This window comes from Hipposideros armiger, unplaced genomic scaffold (genome assembly GCF_001890085.2).
Source record: "Hipposideros armiger isolate ML-2016 unplaced genomic scaffold, ASM189008v1 scaffold_939, whole genome shotgun sequence".
Classification (NCBI taxonomy): domain Eukaryota; kingdom Metazoa; phylum Chordata; class Mammalia; order Chiroptera; family Hipposideridae; genus Hipposideros; species Hipposideros armiger.
In genome coordinates this window covers 477,274-492,332 of record NW_017732289.1, presented here as the reverse complement: position 1 = coordinate 492,332, position 15,059 = coordinate 477,274, and the positions used below count along the sequence as shown (strand labels likewise).

At 41.4% G+C, this 15,059-nt stretch overlaps 1 protein-coding gene across 2 annotated transcripts in view; it reads left to right on the top strand.

Moving 5' to 3' along the window:
- The window catches only part of LOC109375381 (guanine nucleotide exchange factor VAV3-like), a 35,223-nt gene extending 25,670 nt beyond the window's left edge, over positions 1–9,553 (top strand). Inside the window, exons 6-8 of one of the 2 annotated variants that reach the window (XM_019630758.1) lie at positions 4,386–4,466; positions 6,539–6,690; positions 7,350–9,553. In XM_019630758.1, coding sequence (XP_019486303.1) covers positions 4,386–4,466; positions 6,539–6,690; positions 7,350–7,391 — 275 coding nt within the window. In that variant the 3' untranslated portion in view covers positions 7,392–9,553. The remainder of the gene's footprint in view (positions 1–4,385; positions 4,467–6,538; positions 6,691–7,349) is intronic. The other variant, XM_019630760.1, reaches the window with a different exon arrangement.
- The last annotated feature ends 5,506 nt before the right edge of the window (positions 9,554–15,059 follow it).

The following is a 15,059-nucleotide window of genomic DNA, read 5'->3' as shown; positions in this document are numbered from 1 at the left end:
CCAAGAAACTTCCCCCAAATAATGTGATGTACTACCATGCCGGCTATCTGATATCAGGTGGTGAAGGGAATATTAGGCGAGGAAGAGACAGGGCCAAGAGATAATCCCTCAACATTTGCATTTGAATGTCACTGTTACTTAGCTCTTTTAAGTCCATTCCAGGACATGGTGATGTAATCTTACATTATGGTGTCTTGATATAGTAGGAGGAGTTTGATGAAGAAAACATGCGTCTGTATACATGTGTAGAAATAGGCAGCTGTATTCTCAGTATGGATAGAAAGATGTTTTGCAGATGAAAGCATTCTGCAAAGTATTTTTATCAAGTACCTTATTCTGACATTGCTTACATCTAGGTTTAAATCCATACTTTCCTAGGGAAACACGTTCTCTGATACTCTTGTCTCCATAGGTGCCAGGCATTTAAATGCTATGTTGCCAGCCCGAGAGAATTAAGGACCCGAAGTCAGTGAACATTGATGTACAGGAAGAATGGTGACAATAAGTCATGCTACAATATGTAGACATGGAGAAAGCATCCCTACCAATCCTTAGAATGTTTGGCTGAGAGCTATGCACTGGGTGGCAGGAGAAACTGATTAACCTTTTACCTCTAAGAAGCTTCCTCAGGCGTACAGTATGGTGAACGCCATGAGAGAGACCTACAGTATTTATTAGCTGTCCAGCATCTCAGAAAAAATTACAGTTATTGTAGGAATATCATTGATAGATTATGGCTCTCAGGGATCCTGGGGAATGAAATCTGAGCATAGCTCACATCCTTTCCTGTGTGTTGTGCCGGCTTTTGTTGGAAGTCTTATTGAGCGGTTAAGTGAGCAAAAGATGAGCTAAGTGAATAGGAGGAGGAGGCCCAAGGAGCTGGCAGAATTAAATGCCCTGCTGAGATACTTGTCCATTCAGCAGCTTCAGCTGCTTAGCACTGGGCCTGAGCCTTCATGGGGGTGGGGGTGCAGGTGCAATAGAAGAGCCGGCCCCTGCTCTCCAGAATCAATGACTGATTGGAGATACAACGCACGTGCACATGCAGTAATTAAATGGCAGCGCCAGGGCGTGCCCTGATCTAAGTGCCGAACAGATGGCTAGAAAGGACAGAGAAAGAGGCACACGTCTGGACTGCTCTGGGAAGGTTCATGGAAGGGGCCTGGGCTGAGCCTTGGAGACCAGGAGGTTAAGGTTAGCAGGAAAGGTGAAGAGAAGCTCTGAGTGGAAAACGAGGCTGAGGGCCTTGCGGGGGATTAGGACATTTGTCTCCGTGAAAAAAATTTGTATGGGAAAATGATGGCAGATATGGTTAGAAAGGCAGGTTGTGACCAGAATGAATTGTCATGGAATGCAGGTCAGGAGTTTGGACTTCATAATGTAGGGAAACAAATAATGAATCTATGTTGACAGTGAGTAGCTGAGAGGCAGTATTTAGAAGAGAATGGAAAGAAAGCAGAAAGCAGAAAACCAACTGGGAAACAGGATACCCTGAACTTGCAAGGGTGGTTTGCAAAGAGAACACACAGATTGTTAAAACAAACAAACAAACGAAAAACAAAACACCCCAGAAATGTTGGGGGTTGAGCTAGATTACAGGGAGGAAGTTTAGCTTTGGGATGAGTCTGGTTTCAGACAAGTTAAATCAGAGATAATGGTTGTGTCTCACCGGCAGTGTCCTGAAGACATTTGAAGTCACAGACTGGAATTCAGGTGAGGGGGCCACAGCATATTCAAGAGTCTGTTTCATTCTTTGGGGAGAAAGTTCAGTAAAGTGAAGCCAGCAGAGGAAGCAAGGGCCAACCATGGGAAAACAACTACCATTTAGTTAAGATTATAATATTTTAGGTAAGATCAAAGAAGATTCAAAATGTAGCTATGTGACCTAAATACGAAAGCTTGTAAGGCTTTTAGGGTGAAATAAGGCTTTTCGGATAGCTCACAGATACGTATTTGAAACAGAGATTCAAGTCCTTTGGTGAGGCAGTGCCCGTTTTACCTCAGGAATGTTAGGTATTTTAAGATTACGGAGAGATTATCTGATCTAATGTATCTACCTATTGTTGAGATTGTTTAAATTGCTTTTAATTGTGCTTCCATTGATTTTTTTATTTCTTCCTTCTAGAGCTAACTTATCTCTTGTTATATTTCAGACTCTTAGTTTAAATTACCTTCATTAGAAATTATAAAAGAAGAAACACAGTCTTCTTTTATTACTTTATGGATAAAATAGCCCCAGAGAGAGAATCAAGGATGGACATGTAGAAAACAGTTCAAGGAGGAAATTCTAATACCTGCCAGAAGTAATGTGTAGCATGAGGTGTTCTAATTGTATTTCTCACAGACATAGGATAGGAACCTTGTCACCGGATTTTCTGCAAATAATAGGTGTGTGCCATTTCCCTCATTATATTAGAGATGACATCCTGTCCTCTCTCTAATAGGGGTATATCATGATCTCAAGGAAATGAAAAGATACCAGTTATATTGTATGGCAATAAAGGAATTGGACAGATGTAAAATTAGTTGTAATTACATGTACCACTGCATTTTAAAATTAAAAAAAAAATGTAATGTGGAATGTGCAATAGATTGGGAAAGAACCCTGATTATCAATAAAGATATACTTCAGAGTAGGTTAAAAATAAATATGTGAGTCTTCATGAGAAAAGGGCCATGAGTGTGTCAGTAAATTCACATGTGAGGGCACTAAGGTGCATGGTTCCAGGAACAACTGAACCCCCACCAGTTCCCTTGGCCAGTCTCCTTGGCTGGTATCTGGGAATGCCCTCTTCTTAGGTATCTCTAGAACTCCTTCCTGACAAGAATGTTAACTTTGAAGGAATCTGTGGCTGTCCAATCAATCAGAGACCTGAAAAGAAGCAGAAGCTATTGGGAGATGATATAGACTCACTCCCAGTTTGCTTAGCCCACTTTCACCTCATCCTTGGTGATAGAAAGCTTTTTCTTACAGTTTAGTTTAGGTCCAGGTACAAGGAACAGAAAACCCCAAACCACTGGCTTCAGCAGGATAGACGTTTATTTCTCTTTCCCATAAAATCCTGAAAGTCGTCAGTCAGTGCAGGGCTGTGGAGAAAGGCAGGTCATCTCTGTTCCACAAAAGCTTCAGTAACTCAGGTTCCTTCAAGCTCATGCTCATCCTCAGGTGAGACCTTCCTTCTCATGGACCAAGATGGTAGCTCTTACATTCCAGACAACAGGATAGATTAAAGAACTAAAAAGGAGGGTGGGCGTGGGAAAGGCATGTGGCAGCTGCCTTGCCAGGAAAGGTACTAGAAGCTTCCTTAGGATACTTTTGCTTATAACCCAGTGGCAAGAACTTGGAAATATAGCTGTCCCAACCTCTAAGAAGCCTGGGAAATGTAGTCTTGCTTCTAGGCAAACACAGCCCAACCAAGCAATATGTGACATGGGCGAATGGGAAAATAAATACTGGGAGAAAGTTTATAACCACACCTTCCTTTTCCATTGCAATGGCACTGTGGTATCAGCGGGCAGAGCGCTGGGACCGAGAGCCTGACACAGAGAAGCAGTTAGCAGTGAACAACCTGGACCCTGATGTCACACGGCCTGGACTTCAATCTAGGACCCTCTCAAATACAAAGGGGGAATAGGATCAGTACCTTCCTCTTTGAGTTGTTGTGATTAATAAATGAAATACTGAATATAAAACATTGAGCATGGCATCTAACACTTCAGAACCATTTGACAGATGTTAACTCTTATTGTTAAAAGTAATGTGAAAAGCTTTTGAATGTCCAAGTGCATATAACTTCTCTCTACATTCCCACAATTTGGAGTATATACTTACTTTCTTTTCCAGGTATGATAAGATACAGAGTGGTTTATGTTTTATTTCTGGAAATGAGCGTGTGCATGTTTCGTTGGGGGGTGAGGTGGTTCCTAACAAATCATATGAGTGATTTTCCTGAGTTTTCAATGGGTTCCACGTGTTTCGATGACACCACCCTACAGACTCTTACCATACTTTTTTTAATATCAGTTTTGATTTAAGCATATTTTGCATTAGAGGGAATTGTGCATCACATCAAGAGGAGAAGCCCATCCTTGGACGGGAGGGGTTCAAAGGTGGCAACAAGGAGTGGGTATGCTGTGCTCACCTGCAAAGGGACAGGCAACTCTGAACTGCAGAACTAATGTGAATCACAATGTAAAAGTTTGGCTCACTCTGCATTTAGAAACGGTGATAAGAGAGAAGCGGGTGAAAGCGAAGCTTGATATTGCAACTTTGATGTGACAATTGCCTTAATGATTATAGACAACGAAATAGCTGTGTTGAGATGGTTTTTTTTGCTGATACCTAAATGTTCTTTTGCTTCTCTCTTTTTCTTTCTTTCTCTAAGCCCCCTCTTTGTTCTGTGGGTTTTCTTTTGTAACTCCTCCAGACTACAGCTTTGTTCCCCCTTCTACTCCTTTCTGGTCAGGTACTGCTTTACTGCTTTTATATGTCTTTTCAAGTTGCTTCTGTTTGCAAATAAAATATTTTGACTTCTGTGTATGGCTTCTCATGTAGATAGATACATTTCCTCACAAAAAGTCCCCTGAGTCACATTCTCACCATGCACTTTCCTCTCCTCTGTCATAAAGTCACTGTTTGTCATGACATTTCACTCCTCTGTTTATGTGTATGCCTGTGCTATATATTCCAGTAAGACGTTTTCTACTTTATCTGTTGGGGAGAGATGGGAAAGGGATGGGGGCTGAAATTATAAAGGAGGGCATGAAGTACTCTGTGAAATCATTAGTTTTCTTAAGGATCAGAAATTTTAGTTGAGAAAAGTCAGTGTTTATGTATTTCCATGAACAAAATAAATAGAGCCTAAATCCCAACTTTGTCTCCAAATATAAGAGTAAAATTCAGTGCATATTGCTTGAAAGGATGGCTGTGCCCGTCAGTTAGTACATGGGCATTTTGGTCTTGATTTTTTGTCATTGACTAGAGAATTTAATGGTTGTTTATGTGACATGTAGGGGAGTGCATTATGGCTAGATAAAGTATGTTTCCTTACAGATTTTAAAAAATTAACCTATAAGTCCCGATGGAATCATTAACCTATAAGTTCCCAATTGGAACAGTTTAGAACTAGAAGGACCTTAAAAGTCATCTAGCATGGACCTTTCATTTTATAGGTGAGAAATATGTGACCTAGAGGAGTTAAGAGACCTGTGTAAGGTCTCACAGTTAAGCTGATGACTGGGTTTTTCCATCACAGTGATATTTTTATGTGCACCCACTCTAGTAGTGCCCTGGTAAGGGGATGGCATTCAGTAAGAAAACTACTAAAGTGGGTTTTGCCTAAACAGTAAAATAAAATGGCCTATTTTTACTCCCTTTTCAGTTCTAAAATCTATAGCATTGCTATTCGTTTATCTTATGATCGACACCTGGAGACTAAAAAAATTTCTGTCCTTGCAAAGCCAAAATAATAGGCCAGAGGACTCTGCCTCCAAGTGGGCAGGCTCTGCCAGGATAACACAAGTTGTAATTGCAGCTGCCTGGGCACTGGGAACTGTTAAAAGTACAGATGGATGGTGTTTCCCATTTGTTTCTTTTTCTTATACTTAAGTTTTCCACCGTTTAAGGTTTATAAAGTCCCACCAATCCCAGGTGAGTGATTCTCAGAATCACTGAACATATCATTGAAAATACTTTATAACCCCAAAGAGCAACAGGTAGAGAAGTTAATATAAAATGTGTTATGGAACACTAGAGACGAGCAAACATACAGCTTGAATGGGGTTTTGCTTTTAAGACAGGACAGGTGAGGGCAGGGAGTAAGTTAACTGCTCTTCCATAAAAAAAAAAATTCTGAATATTGGAGATGATTACATACTTTAGTAAAGGTTTTCTATAAGGCAGTATTTGTTTGAAAAAAACAACAAACGGTGTTTGTGTGTTCTTTATGTGAAACCAAATTTCAGCTTCTTCACATAAGTGAAATTATATGTAAAAAATAACAGAGTTTATCCCCGAATAATTTTAACAAAGAAAGGCTGGCTGGACGAGGAAGTACCATTTAACCAGAAGTGATGACATAGTGCCAACAGGAGACTTTCAGAGCGAAAAGCTTGGTTGTTTTGAGTCTTAGTCGAAAAGGTTTAGAGATAAAAACGTAAAGCTTCTTACCTTAGGGTTCTAGTCAGAAATAGATTACTGTGAGATTATTAGGAAATTTATGCTAGTTATTTTAGATTCTATCTCCTTAGATAGTAACTTAGATATTAACCCTTTTTTCCTACAAAAACTAGTCCCTGTTTTGAAATTATGAAGAATGTGAAAACAGAACAATGGTCTTTAACCTTTATGAAAGGAACGCGACTACGCCTGATTGAATTGACGCAGCAATTCTGCCACTTGCTTTCAAGCTCCCCTGCCATTATCACTCGTCTGTAAGAAACCATGGCTATGCATTTCAATAGCATTGATAGCATTCGTCTGAATAAGTTCTTATGGTTGTCACCCTGCAAATCAACGGTCCCTGTCATTTCCCCACAGTGTTAAGTCCGAAAGTGCTAGGCATCGCCATTGCGCGCTATGACTTCTGTGCACGAGATATGCGAGAACTGTCCTTGCTGAAAGGAGATGTGGTGAAGATTTACACGAAGATGGGTGCAAATGGCTGGTGGAGAGGAGAAGTGAACGGCAAGGTGAGTTGTCCCTCTCAACCTGCCTGTGCATGTGAACGAAGGGGACTGGGCCGCCATTGACATCCCTGTGGCGCTGGGAGGAGCCCCTCAGCAGTACTGCAACGTTCACCCCCCCAGACCCCTGGCTCCAGAGGCTGGTGGCATTTCTTACTGATAATAGACACTCAGGAAAAGTGTGTTGAACGAATATGATGAGAGTGGCATCAGTGAGGTTCCCTTGGACAACTATAATGGCTTCCCGTTTGGACAGGGGTTGAGTTCTTTGTAGTTCCTCAGCATAAACTTTACGTGTAGTCCAAAATATCTGTAAGAGCTGCCGATCTAAATGGAGTGAGACATAGTTCCTCTGTCTTTATATCCTGTTCTGTTCTGTGCAGAAATCTGAATCATGGAGTGGTAGAGCCCTGCATTACACTTAATTTACATATTATTCATGTGCTAGCTGATTAGAACATTGTTTAAGCTTGTTTTAGTCCCCTGTTTCTATCACTCACTCTATTAGGCTGTAGGAGCAGTTAAAGCAATCTTCTTCCCCTACAGTGGGTATAAAACTCCAGCTTAATCCGGGTATTATGAAAACGAAATGCTCTGTTTGTGGAACCCTTTAAAAGCGCCAGATGCAAAGTCACGTTGTGATGTTGGTTGCTTTTCTTTTTCAGGTGGGCTGGTTTCCATCTACGTACGTGGAAATGGATGAATGAGTGCCAATCCAGCGTTGCACCAGACATTTCAGAGAAGGGATAAACAGAAGCCCGCACAGCATTGTGAATTAACTGAAGTGTTTAAAATGCTGCATTTCTGGCTGTTCATTCTCCCTCCTAAGTCTTAATACCGAGATCTAAAGATACTGGGACTGACAGATTAATGGCTTGCCTAGAGCCTTGCAAGAAGCAGCCTGCCAGTCTGTCATTGTCAGGGACCAGGGCAAAGCCTAAAGCCCTTCTTCCCAGAAGAGCCTGCAAACGCATTGCTTCATGTTTCTTTTTACTTCATCCCGTCAGACACCAGGAATGCCTGCCATTAGTAAATGTTTAACGCATATTGACTTTCCTCTCACGTGCCATTCACCAGAATTTTTGATGGCACTGAGAAGCAGAAGTTTAATTTTGCTTTTCCCAGCATGAAGAAAAATTAGAGCTCTGCCATTTGGGCAGCCTACTAGAAAGGTCCAGCGTTACTTGTTTTAAATTGCCTCACAAGGTGACTCATTACCTGGCAAACCCAGATGTTACGATAAAATATCAGAGGCAAATGCTCAGGTTTGCTTCATAAGTGATATATCCCAGAGGGATTTTAATTATTCATTTGATGTCCTGATTATATTTGCAAATCTCTTTATAAAAAGAAAAAAAAGTACATAAAAGAGAGTGTCTTCATATTAAATCTTCAAAACGTTCGTGATTTCACAGGGTTATTTTGGCAATGGAGTACTTCACTTGATGAGATAATCTTGGCTGCGTATACTACAGGTAGTTGTGAGTAACCTGAGGAAGGTGGCATTGTTTACAGAAACAGATCAAGGGCTGTAATTTATATTGTCATTTTTATAGAAGTAACACCTATTAACACACACGTCTTTTACTCCCCACTAAAAGACCTGGGACATATTTGCTGATTCTCATATTTTCCTGGAGTATTTACGGCAGCACAAACAACTTAGTGGAGGGTTTTGGAAGGCAAGCACAGCTGGGTCCTTTATGCATTTCCGGGACAGGAGGGTCACTAAGCTTTCCCGGTCTCCTTCAGTGTGGGCTCCCAGCTTCTCGCTGGTGAGGGTCTCCACGTCAGCAGGCCCTTTATGGGTGTGTATTAATTGGTGGAAAGATCGGTTTTGCAGTGCGTTTATTTGACCAAGAGTTCTCTTTTTATGTGAGGAGTCTAAATATGTTCTTCCTGTGATATACAGAGTGCCCTGTTAAGACAGTCAAGTTAAGACACTAACTTGGCCCTTTCCTGAGGAAATGTTTTTTTCCATAGCAGAAGTCATGTTCTGACAAGATTCAGAGAGTGTTTCATGTTTGAAGAAAACAAAACATTAGAAGCATTAATTTAATAGAGCCAAACTAGGTATGCCCAGTTCTGAAATTTTGGATCTTCTCTGAAATGGGGTGGGTGTGGCCTACCCTCTCCCCAAACCACTTGAAGGCCACAACTTGATGTTCAGTGGACACACGCCGCTGTTGGAGACCCTCATGGGCTAGGACTTCTCAAATAGGAAAGATTCACGACCTTTACCTCAGAATTATGTAAACTGTGATTGTGTTTTAGAAAAGTTATTATTTGCTGAAACCAGTTAAGTTTTTTTGTATATGTGTAAATGATCTCAAAAATGAATTTTATAAAGTGTTCTGTACAGTAAAGTTATACCCTCAAGGTGTACTCCTGGAGTGGATTCTTCCTATAAAGTCTTATCTGACTGTGTCTGAGGAATGTTTTGTCTGTTAATGTCAGCCAAATGCTGTTATGGAGAGAGGAGCTTCATGCAGATTGAAACGTGTGCAGAGTACTGTAGCTTGTGTTGTTTCTTTTATTGTCATTTTAGCCAATAGATTCCCTCCCTTACAAATGATGTTTGGTCTTCTTGTTGCATTTCATGGACCCGAGGGTTTCCTAGCAGAGGATAGCAGAGACCCTTTTCATGACGCTACTGATTACATCTTTGTCTATGTTTAATACTTTGTATTGGAAACTTAAAATGCTGCGGATTTGTGTAGCTTTCTAATACCAAAGACAGAAGCCAATGTTTTTTCACATACTTTGTCTTGCCTGTATGAAGTGCTTATGTAATATGGTGAATGAAGTTGGTCTTTCACTTTGTAATATTTTGTAAATATGTCAATACAATAAATAGTTACTACCTGCATTAAGTTGATTTCTCGAGAGCTGAAGAGCATTTCCATTGAATGATTTCATAATTTGAAATACAGTAGGTCCCCCCTTATCCATAGGGGATATGTTCCAAGACCCCCAGTGGATACTGAAACCTCAGATAGTACTAAACCCCATATATACTATGTTTTTTCCTATACACACATACCTGTGATACAGTTTAACTTACAAAGTAGGCACCGTAAGAGATTAACAACAATAATAAAATAAAACAATTAAAATGACATATAATAAAAGTTATATGAAAGCAGCATTATCATGTAAACTGAGGGTCACTCGAACACAAGCACCGTGATACCGGGACATTCAGTCTGATAACCTTGACGGCTAGACTAAGTGACTAATGAATGGGGGGTGGTGTACACAGTGTGGATACACAGGACAAAGGGAAGAGTTCTGTCCTAGGCGAGATGGAGTAGGACAGCGTGAGGTTTGTTTTGTTTTGTTTTTAATTTTTTATTGGGAATTTGAGGGATGGGAACAGTGCTGGGGAATTCGGGGAAAGGGGAACAGACAAGTTGCTGTCCCTTTGTTCTTCAGTCTAGCTGTGGAGGACGCCGCTCCACTGGCCCATGTTGGTATTATCATTGTGCTCTTCCCGGGCGAGGCAGATCGGTCGCCGGCCTCTGGACGGCCGCTCACGGCAGTTCACGCTGGCTGCTGGCCACACACCTTAGCCCATGGCAGCCCACTGCAGCAGGGGTTGCAGCCTATGCCGTCGCTGGCGACCCACGGCAGCCCAGCTCCAGGTCGAGCTGTTGTTCACCATTTTAGCTGCAGAGGGCGCAGTGTCTCCGGCCCTCACGTGGGATCCAAAACGGGGTCCTGCTGCTCAGAGCTGGTGTCCCAAGCCAGCTCCTAACCAATGCATCACTTGGCTAGCCCAGGACAGTGTGAGTTTTTATCATGCTACTCAAAACGGCATGCAATTTAATACTTATGAATTGTTCGTTTCTGGAATTTTCCATTTAATATTTTTAGACCATGGATGATCAGGAGTAACTGAAATCATGGAAAGGGAAACTGAGGACTACTGTATACCAACCTCATAATAAACATGGGAAGAGAAGCCCTAATTTTGATCAGGTTAGGTCAGGATTGCTGCCTAAGTCATGAACAGTGGTCTATGAGGTATACTCAATAGTTGCAAATAATATCTACTGATATGTTTACTTTGTGCCACATACTGTTTTCTAAATGCTTTATTTGCTCTAACTTACAAGCCCAGAGGGTAGAATCCTATATTATGTCCACTTTTCAGATGAAGAAACTGAGGCATTTTGAGAGGCTGCAACTTGACCCAGATCACACAGCTGGTACGGGTTGCAGCTGGGGTTCTGACTTGGGCAGCAGGGCCTCAGAGACTGTAAAACCACCACCTTGTACTGCCAGACTTCATGGGGTGAGAGAGAGATTAGGTGGGTTGCTAAGATTACATAGCTATTTAGTACAAAACAGTGGTATAAACAAATATGAACACAGATTTCAGAAACATTCTTTTATTTCTGCCTCCTAAAAGAAAACCTCAAGCAGATGTTACTGAGATAGATTGGTGTCAGAGATTGAACTTTGTTTTTCTATTTTGATTTAAATTTTGCACAGAAAATAATGAACTGCTAAACCTGAGAGACTCAGAGTCCAGTTTCCTTGATAGGACAGGCCTTCAGTTTTTCCACAGTAGTGGAGGCAGGCTGGTTGGGAGCGCATGGAAGCCCATTCCTTCTGAGGACGAGGAAAGGCAGGCTCCACAGTAGGAGCGTTTTGGATGATGTCACCAGCACAACTGTGCTCAGAAATATAAAATCTCCTCTATTAATTATAGTAGTGGGTTATCTAGCCCTTAGCACTTCACTTGAAGAGTCAGTTCCTTTAGTGTCTTTGTTTTATCCCTTCTCTTCAACGTATTAACATTTATGTGACTTTTAGGCCTTGTATTAGATCACTACCATCCATCCTCTGTAATAAGAGTACAATTGTAATAAGACCCCCCTCCTTTATTTATTAGTTAACATGGAACTGTTATCCTTTATAACAGCGGTTCTCAACCTGTGGGTCGCGACCCCTTTGGGGATCGAATGACCCTTTCATAGGGGTCGCCTAAGACCATCAGAAAACAAAAAGATACTTACATTACGATTCATAACAGTGGCAAAATTACAGTTATAGAGTAGCAACGAAAATAATTTTATGGTTGGGGGTCACCACAACATGAGGAACTGTATTAAGGGGTCGCGGCATTAGGAAGGTTGAGAACCGCTGCTTTATAACATTCAAGTATTTTTCTCCGTTCAAGCAATTGAAGTATAATATGTTGACAAAGTTGATAATTAGTCTTTAGGTGCCCTGCTTTGTTCTATTTGACAGCTGCAGAGAAGAGTGATAAAAGCATGGCCTCTGATGTCAGACTACATCAATGGGTTCATATTCCATCCCTGCCACACAGGGCCACAGTCAACTGGTATCATAATGGCACCTACTTCATAGGATGGTTGTGAGATGCAACTGAAATCATACCTATAAAGTAGAATTGTGTACTGAACCGTTTTTGTCATTATTTTCGTTGCTGTCATTGTCAGATGGATTTGCTGGCAAATTTGAGTAGTTGTCATATTAATCTTTGAATTTCTTTAATGTAATTCAGGCTCATTTATTGGATTAAGGGGCAAAACTGCAGATTCTAAATGAGACAGTCTCTTTACGAAGGAAATTAAACCATATGATGTCGCAGAAAGAGTGGGAGTTTTAGCATCAGTCAGACAGGGTTCAAACCCCAGCTCTACCACTGATTTTTCTGAGCTTCAATTCCCTCTTCTGTAATAAAGGGATAATTGCAAGTGTCTGAGAGGGTCTGTTATGAAGAATAAACCATGACATTGAAAAAGATGTCCAGCAAAGGGCCTGGCACATTGTGGCTACATAGGAAATGTTGACCTGCTTCCTTTATGATTATAAAATACTCAGAAACTAAACCATGTCTTGCAGCTTTTATTTTGAATACTAGGGCTAATGCTGTGTTTCTTACACATGGTTTAATTTTGAGCATTCAAATTACAGATGGAATAAAAGGTGTGTGTTCAGGAAGATTAATATGCAAATCCACAAACAATCTCAGAAGTTGGATTTAACAGCTCCACGTTCTTTTGACTAGCAAGATGGAATTTTCACTCAGCTCATAATCATTAAGAGCTAGTCCATTAGTCACTTCATTTTTCACCTACACTAGTTTTCTGGGATTGGTCGGACTCTGATTAGAAATGTCATGCGCTCACATCTGGCAGACTGGAAGGTACCTTATTGTAATGAACGGCTAGTCCCAAAACGAAGGTCAAAAAGAAACCCTGTCTCCAGTTAGGTGCTACCGATTAGACAGGATTGGAGGGAATAGCGACAGAAAGCAAACAAACTCCTCTTGAAGCACTCTAGACTCTAGCTCTGTTAGAAAGTTCCAGAGTGCCTAGGCACAATGGAACTATAGTGACCCAGACGGTGAGAGACCTGAGTGCGGAAATAGAACATACACAAAAGTCACATCATGCCCTGTGCTTTAATAGACATTGGGGTCCATATTGAGCCCTGAGTAGGGGAAAGGTGAACTCCAGGATGTCTGACGCATCCAACCCATCGTCTGCTGGCAGAGCCTTGGCCCTTCTCACGAGCCAGGTGACCCTGGGCAAACCACACAGGGTCTTCATCTCTGAAACAGAAGGGGTTAACAGGTTGAACTCTGTTGCTTCCATCCTAACTCCACAGTTCTGTGAAATTCTGTTTTTCTTCATGGTTCAGAACAAAGAAATTCGAAGACTTCATCAAAATGTAGAGGTTTTAAAATAGGCTAGCACTAACTGTGAAAGTCAATTATCCAGTTGTATTCACAATTAATTATTTACGTGATCCTTTCATGGCTGTAAGGGGCAGAGGACGGCTCCGGGGTCTGCCTTATTCACACTGATATTCTTAACACTTACCTGCTGCTGCATGCCAGAAGGCAGAGAAAACTTGCAGAGTGAATTCCTGTGTGGGGACCTGGGCACCAGCTCCAGACTTTATGGCTCAACAGCTAAACATGCTTTGACCTTTGCCTGTAACAGTTGAGCTCTGTGTGGGTGGTGGCAACTGAACCTCAGAAACTACAGCTGCTCAAGGTAGCACTGGAGACTGGCTGGTTTGGGGCTGGTGCCGGGACACAGCCTCTCTCACTCTGAATGAATTGCTTGGGCATGTCGCTCCTGGACCTCACCCAGCACCTCTGCCACAGCAGTGATGCATTTCGGTTGTTACTGCTCCATGCCCACAGGTGGCAGAAATACAAATGATCTACATTTAGTATACATTTCCCTTCTGCCATTGATAGTAAAAAAATAAATATCCCTTCATCTGCAATCTACAGTTCGAGAAGTCTTTTGACACACCTCACCTCGTCAAATCTGGAGCAGCACAACCCTGAAAGGCCGGTGGGGCAACCTTATCCTCTTTCCATTTTAAGGATGAGGAAACTGAGCCTCCTCGCATGGTAAGATGCACCAAGTTGCAGATTGGAACGTGCAGATTGGAACTGTTGGCAACGTAAAGACTCACACCCAGGTGTCCTGGTTCAAAGTCATATAAATGCTCTTTACATTCATCTATGATTCATCTAAGCCATACACATCTAAGCTTCTGATTTTTCAGAATTATTTCTACAATGCCTAAGGCCTGTCTACTGAGAGCCGTTCCGGGGAGCTGCCAAAATCCGGGTCAGGTGGGAATGTGGCTGGGTCACTGTGCTTGCAGCTCTCGCTGTCAGCGTGCACCCATGAGTGTGCAATGTGTCAGAAAATCTAATAATGACTTGAGTCTCATCAGTGAATGCTTTTGGATTTCTAGTGATTTCAATGACACCTCCTCAGAAAGGGAAAGGTTTTGTTTGTTTGTTTGTTTGTTTTCAATGATAATATAGGCTCTGTCTCCTCTTCTCATTGGGATACTCCCATACTCATGTACAGGCAGTAGTCTAGGCATTTCGTATATATTATCTCATGTAATCCTCATGAGAATTCATCAGATTGATATTATCCCATCTTAATCATGAAAAGTCTACTCCTGGTTGAGTAAGTCTTCCATACCAGGGCTGGTTTTTAAGGCAATTTGACCTGTTTTAATACTGTAGTTGACCTTTTTGTCTAAGAAGCACATAGATTAATGGTTAAGTCCTCAGCCTTAGAACCAAACTATCTGGCTCTACCACTTATTAGCTGCATGACCTTGGGTGAGTTGCTGACGTTGCTTGTTCCACAGTTTCTCTACAGTTCAAATGGAAGTGATGATAGTACCTTATTTCAAAGGGTTTTATGAGGATTAAATGAGAATACCTGTATGAACAGCAGAGATTTTTAATTTGCATTTTGGTCACCGTTTTAAATTAAACTTTTAATGTAATTCATACAAAAAGTTACAGATTTTAAAAATTAACTCAGACATGAAAACAATGTTTGTTTGTTGTT